The sequence below is a fragment of the Tenrec ecaudatus genome, chromosome 11, assembly GCF_050624435.1.
Source record: "Tenrec ecaudatus isolate mTenEca1 chromosome 11, mTenEca1.hap1, whole genome shotgun sequence".
Taxonomy (NCBI): Eukaryota; Metazoa; Chordata; class Mammalia; order Afrosoricida; family Tenrecidae; genus Tenrec; species Tenrec ecaudatus.
Genome location: NC_134540.1, coordinates 105,208,936 through 105,232,237, shown reverse-complemented (window position 1 = coordinate 105,232,237; position 23,302 = coordinate 105,208,936). Strand labels below are relative to the sequence as shown.

Here is a 23,302-nt window from a genome sequence, read left to right as displayed (position 1 = left end):
ACTGTCTAGCCTTGCTTCTCGTGTTGAAGTGCCTTGATCAGTATGTCAGGATGATGCCAAACCCCAGGTAAACCTGACACATCTTCCTGAAATAGAATGTTTAAGTAAAGTTTTGGGTTAAAAGGATTTGACTGAAAGGAAATATATTGTGCAAAATTTGCTTGATGAATAAAGATGCGTTATATAAATAAAAGCAAATTATAATGGGTTCAGAGTATTCTAAGGAGCCCTGGTAGCATAGTGGTTAGGTGCTCAGCTGCTAACAGAAAGGTCAGTAGTTCAAATCCGTCAACTGCCCTTTGAGAAGAAGATATGACAGTGTGCTTCCATAAAGATTACAGCCTGAGAAACGCCATTGGGAAGTTCTGTTGTCTGTCGGGTTGCCATGAGCGTCTGTTGACCTGATAGCGATAAGTTGGTTTTTTTAAATTTAAGAGTAATATTCAGAAATCAGCATAATCTAAGGCATAATTTTCAGGGAATTGTTCTGAGTAAGTATACATAGACCTTGGAGTGTGAATATATTTCTTATCTATTAGAGCTGCTTGATTGATTAATATCTAATATGTTCTCAAGATCAGCTAGGTATTTGACATCTCATTGTTTCCTTTTATATATTCTCCCCCGCAGGTTTGACTTTTGCCAAGCATCAGAAGGTAAACGCCCATCTGAAAATCTTGGTCAAGTTTTATTCGGGGAAAGAATTGAACCTTCACCATATAAGGTTTGTATTTAGTACTACATACAACTCAGTAGTTAAAACATTTTTTTTATCTTTTAAGAGAGAAGTTTGAGATCATTCATCTCATGCGAAGGTGGAATTCATTTTCTTTCAAAGTCACGGTTTTCCTTCCCACGATATGTCGCAGTTACATGGGTTCTTGAGTGCACATACTACCAGTATTACAAATGATAAACCGTGGCGGAGATGAGCTTGCTCAGGTCCCTGCTTCAACTCACACTGGGATCTGGACCACCCAGGTCCATTTCAGTCTCTTGTTAGTCTTTCGTGACATTTTTAATATACTTACAAGCATGCATAAATCAAATAATATGTTTATATTTTGACATACTAATCTGCATTTAAACAACAACTTTCTACCTGGGACAAAAGGGACCTTTGGGAACACAGTGGTTAAGTTCTTGCTGCTAACTGTTACCCACCTGCTGCCCCTTGGGAGGAAGCTGAGACGATCTGCTTCTGTACAGACTACACTGTCCTGTTGCTCTGTCACGATCGATTCTATGGCAATGGACTTGATTTAGCTTGGCTTTCTTTCCTCAGGAGCTTGTTACTGTGCGGTAATTTCACCCCAGGTTGTTCACCCAGCCTAACATGTTAGAGTAGTGGTTCTCAACCTTCCTAATGCCGTGACCATGGAATACAGTTCCCATGTGGTGGTGACCCCCAACCATAAATTATTTTTGGTGCTACTTCATAACTGTAGTTTTGCTACTGTTACGGATCGGGCAAACCCTGTGAAAGGGTCGTTCGACCCCCAAAGGGGTGGCGACACAGGTTGAGAACTACTCCCTTATCAGGACTCTCCACCTGTTTCCTATCCCTCTTTTATATACCTCAGACCCCTTAGTTGGCCTCATTCCGTACTTTCTCACTAGGCCCTCTGACCACATTGAACACCTGTCTGCAAATTCTAAACATTTTTTTAAATCATTTTATTAGGGACTCATATAACTCTTATCACAGTCCATACGTACATGAATTGTGTAAAGCATATTTGTACATTCATTGCCCTTATCATTCTCAAAACATTTGCTCTCCAACTAAGCCACTGGCATCAGCTCCTCATTTTTTCCCTTCCCTCCCCACTCCCCCCTCCCTCATGAACCCTTGATAATTTATAAATTATTATTTTGTCATGTATTTCCCTGTCTGACGTCTCCCTTCACCCCCTTTTCTGTTGTCCGTCCCCCAGGGAGGAGGTTATATGTAGATCCTTGTAATCGGTTCCCCCTCTCCAACCGACCCTCCCTCGACCCTCCCGATATCACTACTCGCACCACTCGCACCACTGGTCCTGAAGGCATCATCCGCCCTGGATTCCCTGTGTTTCCAGTTCCTATCTGTACCAGTGTACATCCTTTGATCTAGTGAGATTTGTAAGGTAGAATTGGGATCATGATAGTGGGGTGAGGGAGAGAGCATTTAGGAACTAGAGGAAAGTTGTATGTTTCATTGTTGCTACATCGTACCCTGACTGGCTCGTCTCCTCCCCGAGACCCTTCTGTAAGGGAATGTCCAGTGGCCTACAAATGGGCTTTGAGTCTCCACTCTGCACTCCCCCACTCATTCTCTATGGTAAGATTTTTTGTTCTGATGATGCCTGATAACTGATCACTTTGATACCTCGTGATCACACAGGCTGGTGTGCTTCTTCCATGTGTGGGCTTTGTTGCTTCTGAGCTAGATATCCACTTGTTTACCTTCAAGCCTTTAAGACACCAGATGCTATATCTTTTGATGGCCAGGCACCATCAGCTTTCTTTACCACATTTGCTTGTTCAACTGCTTTGTCTTCAGCAGTTGTATTGGGAAGGTGAACATCATAGAATGCCAGTTTAATAGAACGAAGTATTCTTGCATCGACGGAGTACTTGAGTGGAGGCCCAATGTCCATCCGCTACCCTAATACTAAATCTATAATATATGCACAAAAATCTATTTCCCCATCCTCATGTATATATTTGCATATGTACATGCCTTTATTTAGACCTCTATAAATGCCCTTTGCCTCCTAGCTCTTTCCTCTATTTCCTTTGACTTTCCTCTTGTCCCACTATCACGCTCAGTCTTTTTTTGGGTTTCAGTAATTCCTCTTGGTTACATTACCCTTGATCACGCCCTCCCAGGCCTCCTACACCCTCCTCACCCCGATTTGGATCCCTTGTTGTTCCCTTGTCTCTTAGTTTGTTAACACCACCTTTCTCCCCACCTTCCCCTCTCCCATGTGACCCTGGAACTGTCGGTCCCGTTATTTTCTCCTCCAGCCTATCTTATTTAGACAGACCTGCAGAGATAATAACATGCACAAAAACAAGACAGAGCAAAACCAAGCAACAATATAAAATAAAACAACAACAAACCAGTAACAAAACACGACAAGAAAGAAAAGCTTGTAGTTAGTTCAAGAACTGTTTGTTGGCTTTTAGGAGTGTTTTCTAGTCCCTTCTGTTGGGGCACCATGCCCTGACCCCAAAGTCCACCTTCAGTATTCCCTGGGAACCTCGCTGCTCTGTTCCCTTGCTGTTCTGTTGCACCCCCTTAGTGTTTTGCCTCAGTGGGGCGGGATCAGATCGGGCACACTTCGCACACTATGTCTCCGGTGTTGTCCCCTGTAGGGCTGTGGGTCAGTGAGGGACGTCGTGTCTCATAGTGGGGCCGGTCGTGTGGTACTCTGCATGGACTGGCTGTTCTAATCAGGAATATTGTCTTCGAGGCCTGGTGAACCAGAATGTGCTCCACTCTCTCCTCCTCCCCCTCCATCTGCTCCCGTGTGCTTTGATCAGACATGTCCCTCTGAAATAAATTCTTCTGTGGGGAGGGGCAGCTGTCCACCTAGTTGGGATTGGGGCTGGCCCCTCAGACCTGTCCACTGGTTCCCTACTCCATGCCAGCATGTTGCATTCACATCATGGAGCATTTGGTTGAAGTCTGGTCCCTTTTTCCCGGTGGAGACACATACAATACCCTCTCCTTGGGTGGGTTAGTGCCCTGTGCCCCCGTTACCCATTTCTTTCTTTTTTTTTTTTCCTTTCCCCACCTCCTGTTTAGTTGGCTACCATGTGTATCCATGGATTTGGTGTGGTCCCTGTAATACTACCTGGTCCTCACCCCAGGAATGTTTTATACAATAACTTTTTCCCTATGCCCCTTTTGCATTTTTTTTAAAGCTTACCTCAGCTGACTCATGTTGTACTTGTCCTTTTGTAATAAATTCTCAACACTTGATTAGTTACACTAACCATTACGTTCTCCCAACACTGTGTTCCTGTATGTGATGCATGGGTGGGAAAGATAGATAGTGGTGCCAGTTTAACCTATGGCAGATTTCTCGTTTCCAGTCATAAGTCTACATCCTTTGGAAATCCTCTAATATAAAAGTGTATAACCTAAGCATGCCAGTAACTCCCCACTCGCCCCCTAGTGGTGTGAGGTCATGTGTTGAAAGAGAAGGGTGTGGACAGGGGTAGCATTGGAACAGGGCAGGCGCAATGCCGCCCCACATGCTCATTCAGTAGCATTATTTCGAAAGTTACCATAGTCTTTCTAGCAGAGGGTGATTTGCAGCCATATTGATTAAATTGTGTGACCAACTGAAATACTGCTCTGATCTGTCAGCTCCATCTGTTTGTAGGCCTTGATCTTGACCATCAGGAACAGGGAAAGACAGTGAATGTGAAAGACTGTAACCGCGTTCTACAAGTAAATGGCCCGTACGTAAACTCTTACAGGGAGACCCAGCAAAGCCTTCAAACCCCATGCAGAGGCTGTGCCTTCCAAACGTTCAAGGCGGATTCCTTCCTGTAGTCAGATCCACCTTGTGAGAGATTTCTGTTTCTGTGGAAAGACTTGCTTTGCAAAGGACTCTTCTTTAGGTCTAGTGCTTTTCAGAGTTAGTCCTAGGAGTGGAGGTAAAATAGAAGTGCATGTGACTGTTTCTCTGAGATTTCTGGAAGATATGTGCATCAAGATTTGTGCTAAAACAAAGTCTAAGCCCCAGTTTAAAGAGACAGAGTTGGCATTTCTGAAAGGAAGTCAGAGATCAACAGAAAGATGGGCCTATAAGATCAAACTTTTTTCCAAGTCAGACATGAATGCGTTGACCAAGATTTTTGCATTAGTTATCAATTCCCTTATTTTCCAAGATTTTGCCATATTTAACATCTGCATTTAAAACAATGTTGACAATCAGCAATAAAACAAAACTCAGAGTATTTGCTATTTTTTTATCTAAGACTTCTGTTAGGTTAGAAAAATAGTGTGCATTATCTGACGTTTGAGCCACATTTCATGGGATCCTAAAATCTCAGCTCAAATCTAACCACTTATTTATTCACTCAGTTAATGCAGCCACTGAATGCCTTCCTTATGCTAGGTAGGCATCGTGTGAAGTATAGGATACAGTGGTGAAAAGGCAAACATCTCTCATGGACTTTGTACTCTATTGAGAGAAGGAAACCACATGAAATTATATAGTGTGTCAGTTGCTGCTATAAAAATTGGAGAAAAAAACTTCTATGAAACTGAAGTCAAGAAAGGTGGGTGAGGAAGTCACTGTTGCAAACTGGTCAGGGAAGATCTTGCTGAGAAGGTGACAATTGAGTGAAAAACCAGGCACAGATCAGGGCGGGATCCATATGAATGTGTAAGGGGAAATGGTTTAAGTGAAGATTGCAGAATGTGCCAAGTCCTGAAGTATGAACTTGCCTGGTGTGTTCAAGGTGCGGATAACAACAACAAAATCTGATACAACTCAAGCAAATGAGCAAAATAGAGCCTAATAAGAAATGAGATTAATTAACAGCCACAACAGATTGTGTTTTACAGACCATTAGAAGAACGTTACATCTAATGAGGTGCTTAAGCAGTGGAAGGTTTTGAGTAGATTTAGACCACTGTGACCACTGTGTTAAATGACTCATGGCGGGCAAGCACAAGCTGGGAGACCAGTTAGGAGGCTTTTGTAACTCTCCAAATAGGACCCAGTAATAGCATAGACCATAGGCTCCCAGACTTATTTGGTCTACTGCCCATTTTTACTTAGCACCTACTGAGAATGAAAAACCTTTATTGTACTGTACCCATAATCCAGGATAAAGTGTATGTATCTGTTTTTGCAGCGCCCCTGGATTTTGCCAGTGGCCCTCAGGAGGGCGGTGTTGCCCACTTGGGGAAACACTAGTGTAAGCCATGGGATTCATAGGAGAAGAGAGCTCTGATGGTGCAGTGGTTACACATTGGGCTGCAGTCCGCATAGTCGGCAGTTTGAAACCACCGGCAGCTTCACAGAGAGGCTGAACTTGACAGTTACAGTTTCAGGAACCCACAGGAGGTCCGATGAGTCAGCATTGACTCCATGCAGCGAGTTGGAAGACTTGTGAGTAGCTCGAAATCTGGCTGCATCTTGCAGTTGGGGCCACAGAATTGGTTGAGGGATGAGATGTAGGATGTGGAATTTCTGTTACTTAAGATGGAGAGCCTGGGAAGAGCAGTGTAGGGGTAAAGAGTAGACAGTAGTAAGTTTGAAGTGGCTGTGGGACATATAAGTAGAGAGGCTGAGTGGACAGCTTTGTTATGTGAGTCTGCTGTTTTGAGGTGTTGTTAGGGCTGGAGATTATATCTATATGGGCTTTAAACGTTTTGTAGGGCATTGGAATTTTTCCACAAACTTTTTGAAGATGCCTCGTTACATTATACTTGAGAATCGTCAGTATATTTAAAGTCGTGGAATTGATGGGATCTCCAAGGAAGTGAGTATAGATGAAAAAGAGAATTCGAAAAGTGAGTATAGATGAAAAAGAGAATTCGAAAGTGCCCTGGACCACTCAGCTGCAGTGGGTTAAAAAGATGATGGTGATCCGGCAAAGCAGAATGAGAGGGAGGGAAGGAGCCCACAGTGCGAAAAGAGGAAGTGAGGAAAGTGTGAACTCAGGGAAACCAAGAAAGTATTTCTGAGGGGAAGGATCAGAGGCAAGGACCAAGAATTGACCATTGAATTGGACTGTGTGAAGACCATTGATGAGAAAACAGCTGCTGCAATGGCCAAGTGGGGAAAGTATGGAAGACCAGTTAGAGATGGGCCTTTATACAACTTTTTTGAAGACTTTTATTGTAATGGCAAAAAAGCCGAAGAGTGGTTGCTAGAGAATGACTTTGGATCCCTCCATTCTTCCCCCCCCAAAAAAATCAACCTTACATATGTTTTTTAAATGTTTGTATACTGATTGGCTGAAGGGGATGATCCAATCGAGAAGGGAAAAATGATTCAGGAGAGAGGAAGGGTATGTTGAGTATGAGCAAGAAGGGATGAGACCTAGTGAGTGTGTGGAGAAGTTGGCCATCGGAATCTAGTTTAGCCACAGTAACTGGGGGGAAGTCAGAGACTTGGGACATGATAGTCGAAGGTAATCAACCCATTGCAAATTCTGAGTTCACTAACTCAGTAGCAAGAAGTAGTGTTAGAGAGTGACACTGAATCAGGAGCAGAAATTCTCAAGGCGTGAGGGGCAGTGACCTGGGTTTAGTAGATGACAGCAATAAGAAGGAATAGCGCAGGATACTGTGCTCTCCTGGGCCTGCTAGCTTCTAATGTACTTTTTGTCTCTTTGCACTTGTCCAGTGTAGATTATCCATGATAAGTGGACTAGTACTTACTTGTCCTTTTCTGTCAGATTTATTTCACTTCTGCTAAACATAAGTATTTATTAATCATTTTACTGGATGCTCATACAATTCTTCACAATCCATCCATCCATCCATTGTATGTCAAGCACAGTTGTACATTTGTTGCTATTATCATTCTCAAGACATTTGCTTTCTACTTGAGCCCTTGGTATCAGCTCCTCATTTTTTTCTCCTCCTTCCCTGCTCCCCCTCCTTCATGAACACTTGATAATTTTTTTAAAAACATTTTATTAGGGGCTCATACAATTCTTATCACAATCCATACATATACATACATCAGTTGTGTAAAGCACATCTGTACATTCTTTTCCCTAATCATTTTCAAAGCATTTCCTCTCCACTTAAGCCCTTTGCATCAGGTCCTCTTTTTTATTCCCCTCTCTCCCCACTCCCCCCTCCCTCATGTGCCCTTGGTAATTTATAGATTACTATTTTGTCATATCTTGTCCTATCTGGCGTCTCCCTTCATCTCCTTCTCTGTTGTCCATCCCCCAGGGAGGAGGTCACATGTAGATCCTTGTAATCGGTTGCCTCTTTCCAACCTACTTACCCTCTACCCTCCCAGTATCACCCCTCACACCCCTGGTCCTGAAGGTATCATCCACCCTGGATTCCCTGTGCCTCCAGCTCCTATATGCACCAGTGTACAACCTCTGCTCTATCCAGACTTGCAAGGTAGAATTAAGATCATGGTAGTTGGTGGGGAGGAAGCATTTAGGATCTTGGGGAAAGCTGTATACTTCGTCGGTGCTACATTGCACCCTGACTGACTCATCTCCTCCCCTAGACCCCTCTCTCAGGGGATCTCCAGTGGCCGACAAATGGGCTTTGGGTCTCCACTCTGCACTTCTCCCTTCATTCACTATGGTAAGATTTTTTTTTGATGATGCCTTAGCCCTGATCCCTTTGACACCTCACGATCGCACAGGCTGGTGTGCTTTTTCCATGTGGGCTTTGTTGCTTCTGAGCTAGATGGCCGCTTGTTCACCTTCAAGCCTTTAAGACCCCAGACGCTATCTCTTTTGATAGCCGGGCACCATCAGCTTTCTTCACCACATTTACTTGTTCACCCGCTTTGGCTTCAGTGGTTGTGTCTGAAGGGTGAGCATCATAGAATGCCAATTTAATAGAATAAAGTATTCATGCATTGAGGGAGTGCTTGAGTAGAGGCCCAAGGTCCTTCCGCCACCTTAATACTAAACCTATAAATATAGGCACATAGATCTATTTCCCCATCCTCATATATATATTTGCATGTACATGTCTTTATCTAGACCTCTATAAATGCCCTTTGCCTCCCAGCTCTTTCCTCTATTTCCCTTGACTTTCCTCCTGCCCCACTATCATGCTCCATCTCCACCTGGGTTACAGCTATACCTCTTCTTTACGTAACCTTACCCTTGATCATTCCCTACCAGGCCTGCAACTCGCCCCTTGCCACCAATTTGGATCATTTGTTCCCTTGTCCCTGGGTTTGTTAACACCACTTCCTTACCCCCCACCTCCCCCTATCCCAAGTCCCCCCGGAACTGTCAGTCCCGTTGTTTTTCTTCCAGATAGTTCATCCAGCCTGTCTTTTTTATACAGACCTGTGGAGACAATAACATGCACGAAAACAAGACAGAGGAAAACAAAGCAACAGTATACAACCAGACAACAAAACAACAACAACAAACCACTGACAAAGAACAAAACAAAACACATCACGATAGAAAAGCTTGTAGTTAGTTCAAGGATCGTTTGTTGACCCTTAGGAGTGTTTTCCAGTCCAGTCTGTTGGGGCAACACGCCCTGGCCCCAAAGTCCACTTTCAGCATTCCCTGGGGATCTTGCCACTCCATTCCCTTGCTGTTCCACTGCACTCCCCCAGTGCTGTGCCTCGGTGTGGTGGGATGAGGTCAGGTGCAGTTCACACACTGTGTCTCCGGTGCAGTCCCCTGTAGCGCCATTGGTCACTGAGGAGCATCATGTCTCATAGTGGGGCCAGCAATGTTGTTCTCTCTGTGGACTGGCTGCTCTACTCAGGAACATCATCCTCACGGCCTAATGTGCCAGGCTGGAACACTTGATAATTTATAAACTATTATTATTCTGTCATGTCTTACACTGTCCAATGTCTCCCCTCACCTACTTTTCTGTTGTCTGTCCCCCGGGAGGAGGTCATATACATGTAGATCCTTGTTATCCGTTTCCCCTTTCTACCCCACCTTTCCTCCAACCTCCCGGTATCGCCACTCGCACTACTGGTCTTGAAGGGATCATCTGTTCTGGATTCCCTGTGTTTTCAGTTACTATCTGTACCAGTGTACCGCCTCTGGTCTAGCTGGATTTGTAAGGTAGAATTGGGATTGTGATAGTGGGGGTGAGGAAGCAGTAAAGAACTAGAGCAAACTTGTATGTTTCATTGGTGCTATACTGCACGCTGACTGGCTCATCCCCTTCCCACAACCCTTAAAGAAGGGGGTGTTCAGTTGCCTACAGATGGCCTTTGGGCTCCCACTCTGCACTCCCCTCACTCAATGATTTTTTTGTTCTTTGATGCTTGATGCCTGATTCTATCAACACCTCTTGATCACACAGGCTGGTGTGCTTCTTCCATGTGGGCTTTGTTGCTTTTCGGCTAGATGGCCATGTGTTTGTCTTCAAGCCTTTAAGACCCCAGATGCTATATCTTTTGATAGCCGGGCACAATCAGCTGTCTTCACCACATTTGCTTATGCACCTGCTTTGTCTTCAGTGATCGTGTAGGGAAAGTGAGCATCATGGAATGCTAGTTTAATACAATACTGTGTTCTTGCATTGAGGGACTACTTGAGTAGACACTCCATGTCCATCTCCTACCTTAATCCTATACCTATAAATATATACACATAGATCTATTTCCTCATCCTCATATATAAATATATTTACATATATACATACCTGTATTTAGACCTCTGTAAATGCCCATTTGCCTCCTAGTTCTTTCCTCTATTTCTTTTACCTTCCTCTTGTCCTACTATTATGTTCAGCTTCACTTGGGTTTCAGTAATTCCTCTCAGCTACCTAACCCTTGTTCAAGCCCTACCAGGCCGCCTACACCCTCCTCACCACTGGTTTTGGATCACTTGTTGTTCCCTTGTCCCTAGTTTTGTTAACACCACTTCCTTTCCCCTACCTCCCCTTCTTCCATGTTCCCCCGAACCTTCAGTCCCATTGTTTTCTCCTCCAGATTGTGTATCCCGCCTATCTTATCTAGATAGACCTGCAGAGATAATAATTTGCACAAAAACAAAACAAGAGTAAAACAAAGCAACAAAACAAAAGACAAAACAACAACAAACCAATGCCAAAAAAAAGAAAAGCCTATAAATAGTTCAAGGTCTCTTTGTTGACCTTCAGGAGTGTTTTCTGGTTAAATCTGATGGGGTGCCAAGCCCCGGCCCCCAACGTCTATTTTGGGTATTCCCTCAGGATTTCCTTGCTCTGCTCCCCGTGCTGTTCTGTTGCACACCCTTAGTGTTTTGCCTCAGTGTGATGGGGTCAGATTGGGCACAATTCCCACACTACCTCCAGTATTGTCCCCTGTAGGGTTATGGGTCAGTGAAGGATGTTGTGTCTCATAGTCCGGCCCTCTGGTCCTCTCTGTGCTTTGGCTGCTCTGAGCAGGGAAATCATCCTCAAGGCTTGGGCCACGATGTCTTCCACTCTCTCTTCCTCTCCCTTCATTTGCTCCCATGTGCTCTGATCAAACATATCCCTCTCCCTAAGCTGTAGCTTGAGGGCTGTCCTCTGAAGTGAATTATTTAGGAGGAAGGACAGCTGTCTGTGCCGCTGGTTTCTATATTGCATGTAGTCTTTTTCATGTTTTCTTGCACTGCAAAAAAATTAGCCTAATCTTGCTATATTCACAGTAGCACCAGTGTAGCCAGAACTAAATTGTTGGCTGACAGGGGGCAGCAGTGGACTGGGCTTGAAATACTCGGTTTTCAACTGATGCACAAAAAATGGATTAGGTATGTTAATATTAAATGTACCATATAGAAAAATGGAAGTGAAAGATGCAAGATGTTGCTTTTGAATATATTAAAAGGATATATAGGCATAAACTATAAAGTTAGTTTAGTAAACTGTAACTCTCTGAAAACAAGAAAATATATTTAAATTAAGGCATAATGACCATAAATTCACATCACGTGATATATTATTACTGTCTTCACTTCCATGAAAATGAACTAGATCCTGAACTCCAAAATTAAAAGCATATTGAAATAATCATTAGTTGTTTTTTTTAATCCATTTTTTTTTTTAGTTTTAATTGTGTTTCACCATTCCTTTTCAGAGCCTGAAAGATGGTAGTCTTCTCAAATGTGTATAAAAAGAGTCTTGTTTGTCCTGGCTTTAACACATCCAAATTTGTTGTATAACCAGCCTATGTTGATTGGTGCATAATCTCTATTACCTGGAACTTTGGGAACATTTAATAACTATTCAGTGAATGAATATAAAAATTTTATGGCTTACTGCATAGCAATCTATTCCAGAATCTCTAAAATGTTATCATAGGTCATTGCCAAGAGTAATTACTATTGCGTTCTACTTGTGGCTTGTTTGTTTCCCTCTAGGATTTATTTACATTTCAGAGGGGTGTATATTGACATCTTGCAAACTTTTTTTTGAGAGAAACTGATGTGGTTGGAATTTTAATCTGATTGAGTTATGAAGAATTTTACAATATTATTTAAGATTAATGTAATTGTACTTAAGTAATTTGATGAAATCAAATAATTCTACACACAATGGTATTAGCTATAAATGAATTTTCCCCCTAATTTACTTTTCACTTCATTTTAATACAGTTTACATTTAATAAGGAGGAGACCTGTAAGCTCGTTTGTACGAAAACATACCATACAGAGAAAGCTGAAGACAAACAAAAGCTAGAATTCTTGAAAAAAAGCATGTTGCTGAATTATCAACATCACTGGTAAGATGTGGAGATTTTTGTGGTTTTTTTTGGCGTTTTCCTTTCAATATTAACCTCATTTCACTGGGTATATAAAACAGCAGATTAACTGATTTTTATTCATTTAAAACGTGAATTTTTCCTGCCAACGGACTGTTTATGAAAGTTAATAACTGCGTTTTAAGTATCATCTTTAACTGTGCTTGTCTTTGTTTAATGACTGGTTCTTTGTTGCCATGTAGAAGTGTAACAATTTTATTTGTGTGTAGTTAACTGGAAGATTTATGCTTTGGAAAGAGGACTTTTATCAGTCTTCTAAAGAAATACTCTTTTATATGCATAGGCAGTGAAGAAGACTATAAGAATACAGATTTTTACATTGGACAGTGTATATGATAGGAAAAAATAATAATTTATAAATTATCAAGGGTTCATGGGGAGGAGGAAGCAGTAAAGAACTAGAGGAGAGTTGTATTTTTCATCATTGCTACACTGCACCCTGACTGGCTTGTCTCCTCCCTGCAACCCTTCTGTAAGGGGATGTCCAGTTGCCTACAGACGGGTTTTGGGTCCCCACTCCGCACTCCCCCTCATTCACAATGATTTTTGTTCTTTGATGCCTGCCTGATACTCATCCTATCGATACCTGGTGTGCTTCTTCCATGGGGGCTTTGTTGCTTCTTAGCTAGATGGCCACTTGTTTATCTTCAAGCCTTTAAGACCCCAGACACTGTCTCTTTTTATCACCGGGCACTATCAGCTTTCTTCACCACATTTGCTTATGCACCTGTTCTGTCTTCAGCGATCCTGTTGGGAAGGTGAGCATCATGGAATGCCAGTTTAAGAGAGCAAAGTGTTCTTGCATTGAGGGAGTACATGAGTAGAGGCCCAATGTCCATCTGCTACCTTAATCCTAAACCTATAAATATATGCACATAGATCTACTTACCCATCATCATATATAAATATATTTACATATGTACATGCCTGTATTTAGACCTCTACAAATGCCCTTTGCCTCCAACTACCATCATTTTTAACATAATTTTCTGTGGCATTAATTATTTCCAAAATGTTGTGCAGTTATTACCATTGTTTCCTAAAATTTTTGTTGCCCCAGATTAGAAACTTTGTACCCATTAAGACAGAATGCACCTTCTTCCTCTACCAGCCCTTAGGTGCCTCTAAACTTTTGTTCTCTGAATTTGCCTCTTCTAGGTAGTCATTTAAGTGGAATTACATACCTGCCTTTTGGTGCCTAACTTATTTCACTTAGCATGGTATTTTCAAGGTTCATCTATATAGTCTATTAGACTTTTGTCAGCTCTCTATTCTGTTCTTCCTGTAAGCAGGAAGCTCTAAAATGCCCTGTCTTTCCATTTCTTTGTTTCTTACTGACCAAGAGCTTTTTCCTAAGTTAGTGTTAGGAATCTTTCTTATGTTAGCACAGCGTAACTTAAGATGTTATTAGGTGCTGTCTAGTCTTTTCAACTCGTAGCAACTCTGTATACAACATAATGAAACACTGCCTGACCCTGCACCTTCTTCACAATTGTCATTATGTTTGAGCCCCAGCCACTGTGCCAGTTCACCTCCTTGAGAGTCATCTCTTTGTTCCTCTGTCATTCTGCGTTACCAAGCTTTATGTCCTTTTCAGGACTGACTGGTCTTTCTTGGTAAAATGATCCCAAAAGGACGTGAGATGATGTCGTAAGGAACATTCTGACTGTACTTCTTCCAAGATAAATGTGTTTGTTCTTTTGGTAGTCCGTGGTATTTTCAATATTTTTTGCCAGCACCATAATTCAAATGCATGGATTTAATTGCTTATTCATAAGTATTAGACAGGTCCCTTGATGGTTTTTTTTTCTTCAAATTATTCTTTCACTCATTCACTCTCACTCACTGCCATAGAATTGATTCTGATTCATAGCTGCTCTATAGGACAGGGTAGAAATGCCCCCATTGGTTTCAGTGACTATAACTCTTCAGGGAGTTAGAAAGCCCGGGAAGCTCCCATGAAGTTGCTGGTGGTTTTGAACTGATGACTTTGAGGTTAGCAGCCCAATGCGGAGCTACGATGCCACAACCTTCAAATTAAAATCTAAGGCTCAGTTCTATATTGCCTCCTCATATTAGCCCATCTCCCTCCATTTACTCCAAATGTCCCTATGTTGACTGAATGAAAGATTAAGTGTGGCAAATTTAGCTAGCCTTTGTACCTTTTTGATTACAGGATGCTATTTGGAGTCTTGCTTCTAAAGATACTAGAACTTATGTTTTCTTATTCTGTAGCTTCCTCAGAGAAAAATACGTAGAAATATTTAAGTTAATTTCTGATACAATGAGCATAGGTTCTATTTTTATACCAAGATGCTTAGTAAATGTGATTTGATTATACCAAGAGAAGAATGTTGTTATGGTTAGCTGCCATCGTGTTGGTTTCCGATCCATAGCAATCCTATGACAACAGAATGAAACAGAAGAATAGATCATTTAATTTGGTTCCCAGAGTATGAAATCATTTGATAGTAAAATTTACTGCACAGTGTGTAGTAGACATATCAGTTTTACATTCATCAGTTGATGCACCACACATTTTGTTTCAACTCATCCATTGCAAACCTCAATGATCTGTCACTTAGCCTACTCCTTCCCTGTGTTCCCATTCCCCCTCATTTCCTAACCCTCAGAAATTTGTTCTTGGGTAAATTCTTGTTACCATTTTGATCTTAAATTGTTGATTATTCTAATATGGGGTGAGCTCATTCTAGGCCTGAAGAGTGATTTAGGCACATAGTCTTTAGGATTTCATCAGTCTGTCCATCCAGTGAGCCTAGGCTCTTTATGATTATTTGATTCTCCTACAATGCGTTAGTTCTTAAATAGTTCTTTACACATTTACAAGTGTTGATTCTCGATAAATGTATTTGACCCATAAGGAAGTACACCACCTACACGTTTATTGATATGATTAGGTTTAAAGTTCCATGTGAAATTGGTATTATACAAAATTAGAGGATGACTTCATAAGATCACACAATGGAAGTTAGCTGTATCATTACGTAACTGCCAATTTGCATCTTTATGTAAACCAAACTCTGTGAATCATCGCCTAGCCTAGTTGGCATATAACCTTGAGCATCACAGCTAGCATGGACTCTTGCCTTGCCCCTCAGTGTCCATTATTGTCATATGCAGGTTGGTGATTTGCAAAATAGTTGGGTTTTAGATTTTTTTTTACAATCATAAATATGAAATAATAAGATAGTCGAGTGAAAAGAAAGTATATGTGTGTCCCTAATTTCAGAAAGTTTTTACTATGTAACTCGATTTTAACCATAGGTAGCTAAAGTGACTAATGGAAATTGGAAGCATCTTTAAAAGTGATCTGTTACAGAATTTTACTAAATATGTAACATTTTATTTTTTGCATTAAGACATTTCAGAGAAAGCATAATTGTTTCCTAAGTTATAAAACTATATATGCTTGTTGAAATAAACAGTACCAGAAAGTATTGGGTAAAAAGTAATGGTTCTACTTTAAGGAATTTCTTTAATCTTATTCCCAAGCACCCTTTTATTTCTTATATATACTTCCAGTTTATCTGTATATCCACAAGGATATAAAAGAATATATACCTTTAAAAAGTTCAACTGACAAATGCACACATTATTCTCCAACTTCCCTCTGCGTTTAGCAGAATCTCTCAGGCATCAGTGCCCATGAAGCATGTCCTTAGCTTTGGGTCTTCCTCACCCTTTTCTGCTCTGTGTCTACCTCATTCTTTCTCATACTTTCAGATGAGCCATGTCTTTCCCCGTAAGCTGCTCAGCCTTACATTTTAAGTACCACTTTTTAATAATGCCTGAATATGGGGGAGGGGGACTGTTTGGGAATGGCTAGCCCCCAACAGCTAATCACGGGTTCAGTAAGGACAATTGTATGGTTAAGATATATATAAAGATTATAATAAAGTCATAGAGAATGAGAGAGATAACAGAGTCAAATAAGGAAGTCAGACATATTTCATAGTAGCATGCTCACCTCCTGGATGGCCATGATCTTAACAGCCAGGTCTGTGCACAGCATGGGCCGAGGCGAGGTGGGGCAGGAACCCAGCAGGATGCTGGAGCACCCTGTTAATTGCTAACCAAGGTTTATATCTAGTTAGCGGGGCGTGATCACAGGAAGGGGCAGTACCATAGGTAGGCATATTAGAGGAAGGGGATCTACAATGGGCATAGGCGTAACAGGAAGGGGATGAGCTAGGACTGTACACGTGATAGGAAGAGGAGGAACTAGGGGTATGAATGTGACAAGAAGGGCGGACCCTAGTTTCATGATGGTGGTCTAACCTTGGCCACCCTTGGATGGGTTGGACCTCTCTGGGGTCTCCTACACGGAAACAGACAACTGCTATTCTTATCAGAAGGGAGTGGGCCCTACTTGTGGGATAAACAGTAGTGACTGCTTGCTCTAGATGGCTGACAGCTCTTAGGGAGAATATCCCCTGATCTACTTCTGATGACCTCCAAGTGTATAGTCATTTGAAAGCAGCTAAGTTTGGCATATATTTGGGGGAGACAGCTTGGGAGAAATCCTTCTGTTCCCCACAGCCACATGATTTAGTTCATTCTGGTCAGAAACAAGAAATTTGATTCATTTACATTCCAAACAGCTAACTCTCTAACTGAAGGACTACAGATCCTCATTCACTTTGAGATTCCAGAGGCACCTCCCAAGAAAGGCCTGGCAATTGACTTGTTGATAGTCAGCACTGAACACCCTGTGCAGTAGAGTGTTACACTGACACACATGTGGTCACCATGAGTTACAATCAGCGTGATGTCTGTCAACTGGTTTTATTATCAGGAGAAAGATACTGTGTTAAAGGCTTCATATCAATTTAAGATGTTTGCTTGTACAATATCTTAGTTGTTCCCTTGATTCATCGTTTTGTAACTAGCTCTATAATTTGTACGTAGTACTTTCTCTGAGATGATAGCATAAAGATATTACAATTAACATATTGCTAGTTTGTATCCGTTGATTAAACTTCATTCTCTTTTTAAAAATTAAAGCAATTAACTAATTCTTAGATTTCCAGAAAGCATGAATTAATTATTTTATATAGCATTGTTTTTATTCTCCTAAAGTTTATAGTCCTTTCATCGGGACTACAAGCATGCTGGTTATAAGAAGAAGCAGCTTAATATCATAGGTTATTTTAAAGTCCAGTACCTTGGGTACTATTAAGTAGCACTTAAATGTGATGAGACATGCTTTGTTAGGTCATTAATGTACACCTTGTGTGAATATAGAATCATAATTTTACTTCCTAAGGCATACATTAATTAACAAATAAAACATGCCCTGGAGTGTTGTCTTATGACTGTAATACAGCTAATATATTTTTAGTAATTTTTTCTTTGTGTCCTGCAGTTACTCTGGGTGTAGGGGACCACATGCTCGGACTTTAGTGCTATTAGACAATGTTAAGGAACTGTACTCTTTATTCTTACCCCCTTTTTTTTTAAACAAAGTTCTCCAATTCACTCTAAAACTTGAAAGATTTGATTCTCAGACTTTAAAAGAGGCATTTCCTTTAGAAATAACATGAATTGACACACTCTTAACAGAAAATACCATTAATTCCACCTGGCTATTAAGTTGGGTGTTTTCCCATACTTACAGTTACACTTTTTAATTAAATATAAATGTAATAGAAGACATTTACTCTATACTAGTCTAAGAAGCGTTCCCTAGAAGTGGATATGTTGCTTTGCAGTTCTTTATAGCTTTGAGTGGTCTGCTAAAGCTAAATTATATTTAAAAGTCCACAGAAGTATATATATATATATATATATATATATATATATATATATATATAGAGAGAGAGAGAGAGAGAGAGAGAGAGAGAGAGAATTTCTAATCATACTTTATTGGCTTAAGAAATTAATTGGCCGTGTCCTACAAAGAGTAAGATTATATCATTGCCCTGTAGAAAAGTAAGATAGCTCCAGGGCATACATCAATGGGTTATTGAGTTTGTGGTGAAGTGAAATAACTTAGTTGGTTTTTTTTAAACATTTTATTAGGGGCTCATACAACAGTTATCACAATCCATAAATACATCAGTTGTGTAAAGCACATCTGTACATTCTTTGCCCTCATCATTTTCAGAGCATTTGCTCTCCACTTAACACCCTTTGCATCAGGTCCTCTTTTTTTTCCCCCTCCCTCCCCGCTCCCCTCTCCCTCATGAGCCATTGATAATTAAAGTTATTATTTTGTCATATCTTGCCCTGTCCGATATCTCCCTTCACCCCCTTTTCTGTTTTCTGTCCCCCAGGAAGGAGGTCACATGTTGATCCTTGTAATCGGTTCCCTCATTCCAAACCCTTCTCCCTCTACCCTCCCAGTGTCGGCACTCACACCCCTGGTCCTGAGGGGATCATCCGCCCTGGATTCCCTGTGCCTCCAGCTCCTATCTGCACCAGTGTACATCCTCCGAGAATTATATTCTTAAATTACTAATAGTACATTTACTAAACTTTTCTTTCCTTTGTATTTTACATTGTTGTAAAGAAAGCTTTTCCCTCATAACACTGAATCATATTGGCAAAATGACAATGCTTTATTTTACCATACAGTGTTTATTAAAATCATTTGGTTGTGAATTTTGAAATTGGAAGGTATTTATAGAAATTTAAATTTCATTAAGTGATAAAACTGATGTGGGTGGTCATTTTTAGCCATGCTTGGTGATGTCTCTTTGAAATTAAATTTTATCTCTGCTTAGGATTGTGGATAATATGCCTGTAACATGGTGTTACGATGTTGAAGATGGCCAAAGGTACTGTAATCCTGGATTTCCTATTGGCTGTTACGTTACAGATAAAGGCCATGCAAAAGATGCCTGTGTTATTAAGGTACGTTCATAAGAAACTGTGCTACTTTAAAATACGCCTTGTTGATCAAGTTCTGTATTACACAAAAACTGTATATTGTTTAGATATTCTGAAGTTACTTCTATTTTAAATTTAAGCCTGCTTCAGAGCCAGACTTCACTGTCATCGAGTCACTTCTGATTCATAGCGATGTTACAGGACAGAGTAGAACCACCCTGGAGGGTTTCAGCGCCTGTACGCCTGCACGGTCGCAGACTGCCTCATCATTCTTCTCAGAGCAGCTGATTGCGCCAAATGCCTTAACCACTGGACTGCTGATGTTCCTTGAAGCTAAATTAATAATGTATAAATTAAACTCTATAACCAAAGTAATCCAGATTCAATTTGCAACTTGTGTTAGCCGAATTGACTAGAGAAGCAAATCTAGTGACACACATTAAGGTGTAAAAGAACTTTATTTCAAGAAGTAATTATATATCAAGAAAACGTCCCAGCCCAGTCCAACTCAAGTCTGTAAGTCTGAAATTAGGCCATAACTCACACAGCCACATGCAGTGATGCAGAATGCAGGAAGATCACAAGTCAGCTTGTCCAGAGTCCTGTGGATCCGAGCTGGGTGGAAACATGGCAGGGCTCCAGCAGCCCTCTAGGTGGCCAGCAAACAGGAAAGCCAAGGCAGAGAGTGGGGACTAGTTCCCTCATTCTCCTCGTGAGAAGGCCATGCCTACCAGGAGGTACCATTGACATCTTGGGTACCACCCCTACACTTTTATATATCTTCAAGTTGACATAAAACTTTGTAATTACAACACAACCTCTTAGCAAAGATCCATGTAGATTGTGAACACGTTTGCTGAGAGTATGTTGTATACTGAGTACTATGATGAGAACAGTCTGACCCTATTAAAAGTTAACCTTATATTAAAAAATATAGGTAGTAGGATATCAAAAAGACCTCATTATAAGGATATTAAATCATTGAAATTTGTATTACCAATTGGCTTTACACCCCTGAAATCTTAGTTAATAATACTTACATATACCATTTTAAAAGCCCTATGTCATTCTATTATATTTAAAAATACTAATAAAATAAGATTAATAAAGGAAGCTAAAAATATTTGGGAATATATAAAGTAAATATATATAATTAGATGAGATTGATTTAATCTCAGTGACTGTGCTATGATATAGTAGAGTTTGGGCATAAAACTGGTTTTAGTGATTAGTGCTTTCATGAGAGTTGATTAGAGATGCTTGAATAAATTAGGTTATTGATTAAATGTAAGGAAAGTGTTTAAAAGTATTAAACTTAATGTGTTCTAGCATGTAGATTCTAAAAAAAAATTTTTTTAGAGGAGCTTATACCAAAGTATCAAGTAGAAAATGTTTTGGAAAAGATGCTGGCAACACATGTACAAATGTGCTCAATACAATTGATGTATGGAATGTTATAAGAGCTGTAAGTCCCCAAAAAATGATTTAAAAATTATTTTTAGTTTTATCACAAGCAAAGAGCTAGAAAATACTGTTGTTCTTTTTAGCTAGTCTTAAGATTCACATAAGAATTAGAATATTATAATGCATAATTTGTCTTTATAATTTTTGGCTTATAAAGATTTTTTAGGCATTTTTATGGAGAAGGATTAAAATTCTTTTCAACTTTAAATGTCATATTTGTAATGGCCCAGTTTAAAGCTTTATGTTTTGACTATTGTGTAGCCATTTTCAATATTTAACTTAAGTTCTGTTCTACAGTCAGAGTTTCATGAAAGAGATACATTTTACATCTTCAACCATGTTGATATCAAAATATACTATCATGTTGTTGAAACTGGATCCATGGGAGCAAGGCTAGTGGCTGCCAAACTTGAACCAAAAAGGTAACTATAAACTGACAGAATGTCAATAAATATAAATCAGGCAAATAATATAAGTGATGTGGGTCCAGTGAACTCTTCAACAGAATTTGTCACATACCATGGGTTTCAGTTAAACTCTTTCATGAATTTCAAGTTCATTTCTCTTTAACTTGAATTGTTACTGAGTTAGAGGCTATCCAAATAAATCATAAAAATAATTATTTTTCTGTCATGATAAGGGGTCAGTCAGTGTAGCTTTTTATTTTGTTTTCCAATCATAGGTGTGGAAGGGAGGATGGGCGTGCTAGGGAAGTGTTCTACTTTACAGTGCAACTCTAGCACAGAGTGTAGAACGGCCTCGCAGCACCCTTAGAATTTCTAAAACCTTCACGTGGTGTTAGGTGCCCGTAGGGATTAGCTATTGAAAGACTGTCTCATCAGGTTCTTAATTATTTTTTGCTATGAAAGTACATAGGCTTTATTTGAGAAATCCCTTTTAGAGTCAGGTTTCCCCCCTGTGACTTTGCATTTCCTGAATTCGTTAGCCATTTGGTCACAGTACTGGTGGATTTGGGGTGGGGGGTGAGGGGCGCAAGATGGATGTCATACTAAGGTGACAGTTAAAGTTATTCAGTAATTTTTAATCATGCTGTTCAAATAAAGTATTTTCAAATGTTTGTTTTTAATTTTGTACTCCATTTTTAAAAAGAAATTTCTCTAAATTTACATTTGTCATTTACCAGAACTAAACCCACTGCTGTAGAGTAGCTTCTGTTAGTGCCCCATAGTCTTCCCAAGGCTGTCGATGTTTAGAAGGCTGTCAGCCACATCTTTATCCCTGGTTCAGGTGCCAGCCTATCACGTACAGCTGAGCTTCTAACCACTGTGCCGCCAGAGCGCTTTTATTATGTTGAAATGCAGATACTTTTAACTACACGAAATGAGTATTTCTACTGCTAAACATGCCATGAATCATTTAACCTTTGACTCATTAGCATTGTGAAACACATACAAAATAGTTCACCTTTATTTTACCCCGTTTTTTCAAAACTGTATTTTATTACCATCTTGCCCCACTTTCTTCCCACAGCTTCAAACATACCCATGTAGATAACCCAGACTGCTCTGGACCCCCCATGGATATAAGTAACAAGGCTTCTGGGGAGATCAAAATTGCCTATACGTACTCTGTTAGTTTCCAGGTGAGTTTGTTTTTATCTTTAGTATAACTCAGAAATGATTTTATATTTGTACTATTTGAGCTAATTAAAAAATATTAATGATAAACCTTATCAAACCAATAAGCTTTTAATGAGTTGGTTTTTTGTAATCGTTTGTCAGTGTATCAGACTGCATAATCACACTCTAAACCAGTGTTGCCCAAAGTGGGTGGCATTGCCTTCCCCACCCCTCACCAAGGGGTTGCTGAATGATCCAAAGAGGCTGAAAACGCAGATACCCACACTTTATCCTGAATTATGGGCTACAGTACACACACTTTTCATTGCTGGGGGTAGGGGTGGGTAGGTGCTGAGAAACTTTTTTTTTTTTCTAAAAAGAGAACCGTGGACCAAATAAGTTTGGGAACCTGTGCTCTAAACTAAGTCTTAGTGTAAAGGAGAAGACATAAGAGATTGGAAAATTAAGCCAGCTTGTTGTGTGTCACACTGTGTAAGACAGATGATGGTATCTAAATGTCAACAATACATGCAAAAGCATTTGGGAAATTGATTTTTTTAATCACTATTTGAGTATAGGTGTAAATGGAAAGTTTATTTTTGATAGGCTATTTGTAAGGCATTAAAGAAATTGAAAGAAGTGTTTTCATTGATGGATACCTTTCTCAAGAGGAATGTAAAAATTTTGAGAATCTTTGGCAGCATTTTACCTCTTTAAAAATGAAAATAGTTTGGCCATCCATTATGTCACGACATTTACAATTACTATGTACAGTTTAGTGATGCCAGCCTCATGCAGAAGACCGTCTCTGTTTCACTGTAATTATTGAGCTCAGTGTTGGTAACTACTAACAGATGCTTACTGTGCCAGCGTGCTTGGCTGGCTTGGATAAGTAGATGTCCTGTAGGTATAGATAGAAGGCATCCCAGCGTGTAAAGAATATGCTATTCCATTTAGTTATTTGCTGAACATTTT

The 23,302-nt window shown here is 40.2% G+C and overlaps 1 protein-coding gene across 1 annotated transcript in view; it reads left to right on the top strand.

The window, feature by feature from the left end:
• The window catches only part of TM9SF2 (transmembrane 9 superfamily member 2), a 65,000-nt gene that overhangs the window by 16,860 nt on the left and 24,838 nt on the right, over positions 1–23,302 (top strand). Inside the window, exons 3-7 of the mRNA XM_075563459.1 lie at positions 631–724; positions 12,265–12,392; positions 19,178–19,307; positions 21,045–21,169; positions 22,239–22,350. Coding sequence (XP_075419574.1) covers positions 631–724; positions 12,265–12,392; positions 19,178–19,307; positions 21,045–21,169; positions 22,239–22,350 — 589 coding nt within the window. The remainder of the gene's footprint in view (positions 1–630; positions 725–12,264; positions 12,393–19,177; positions 19,308–21,044; positions 21,170–22,238; positions 22,351–23,302) is intronic.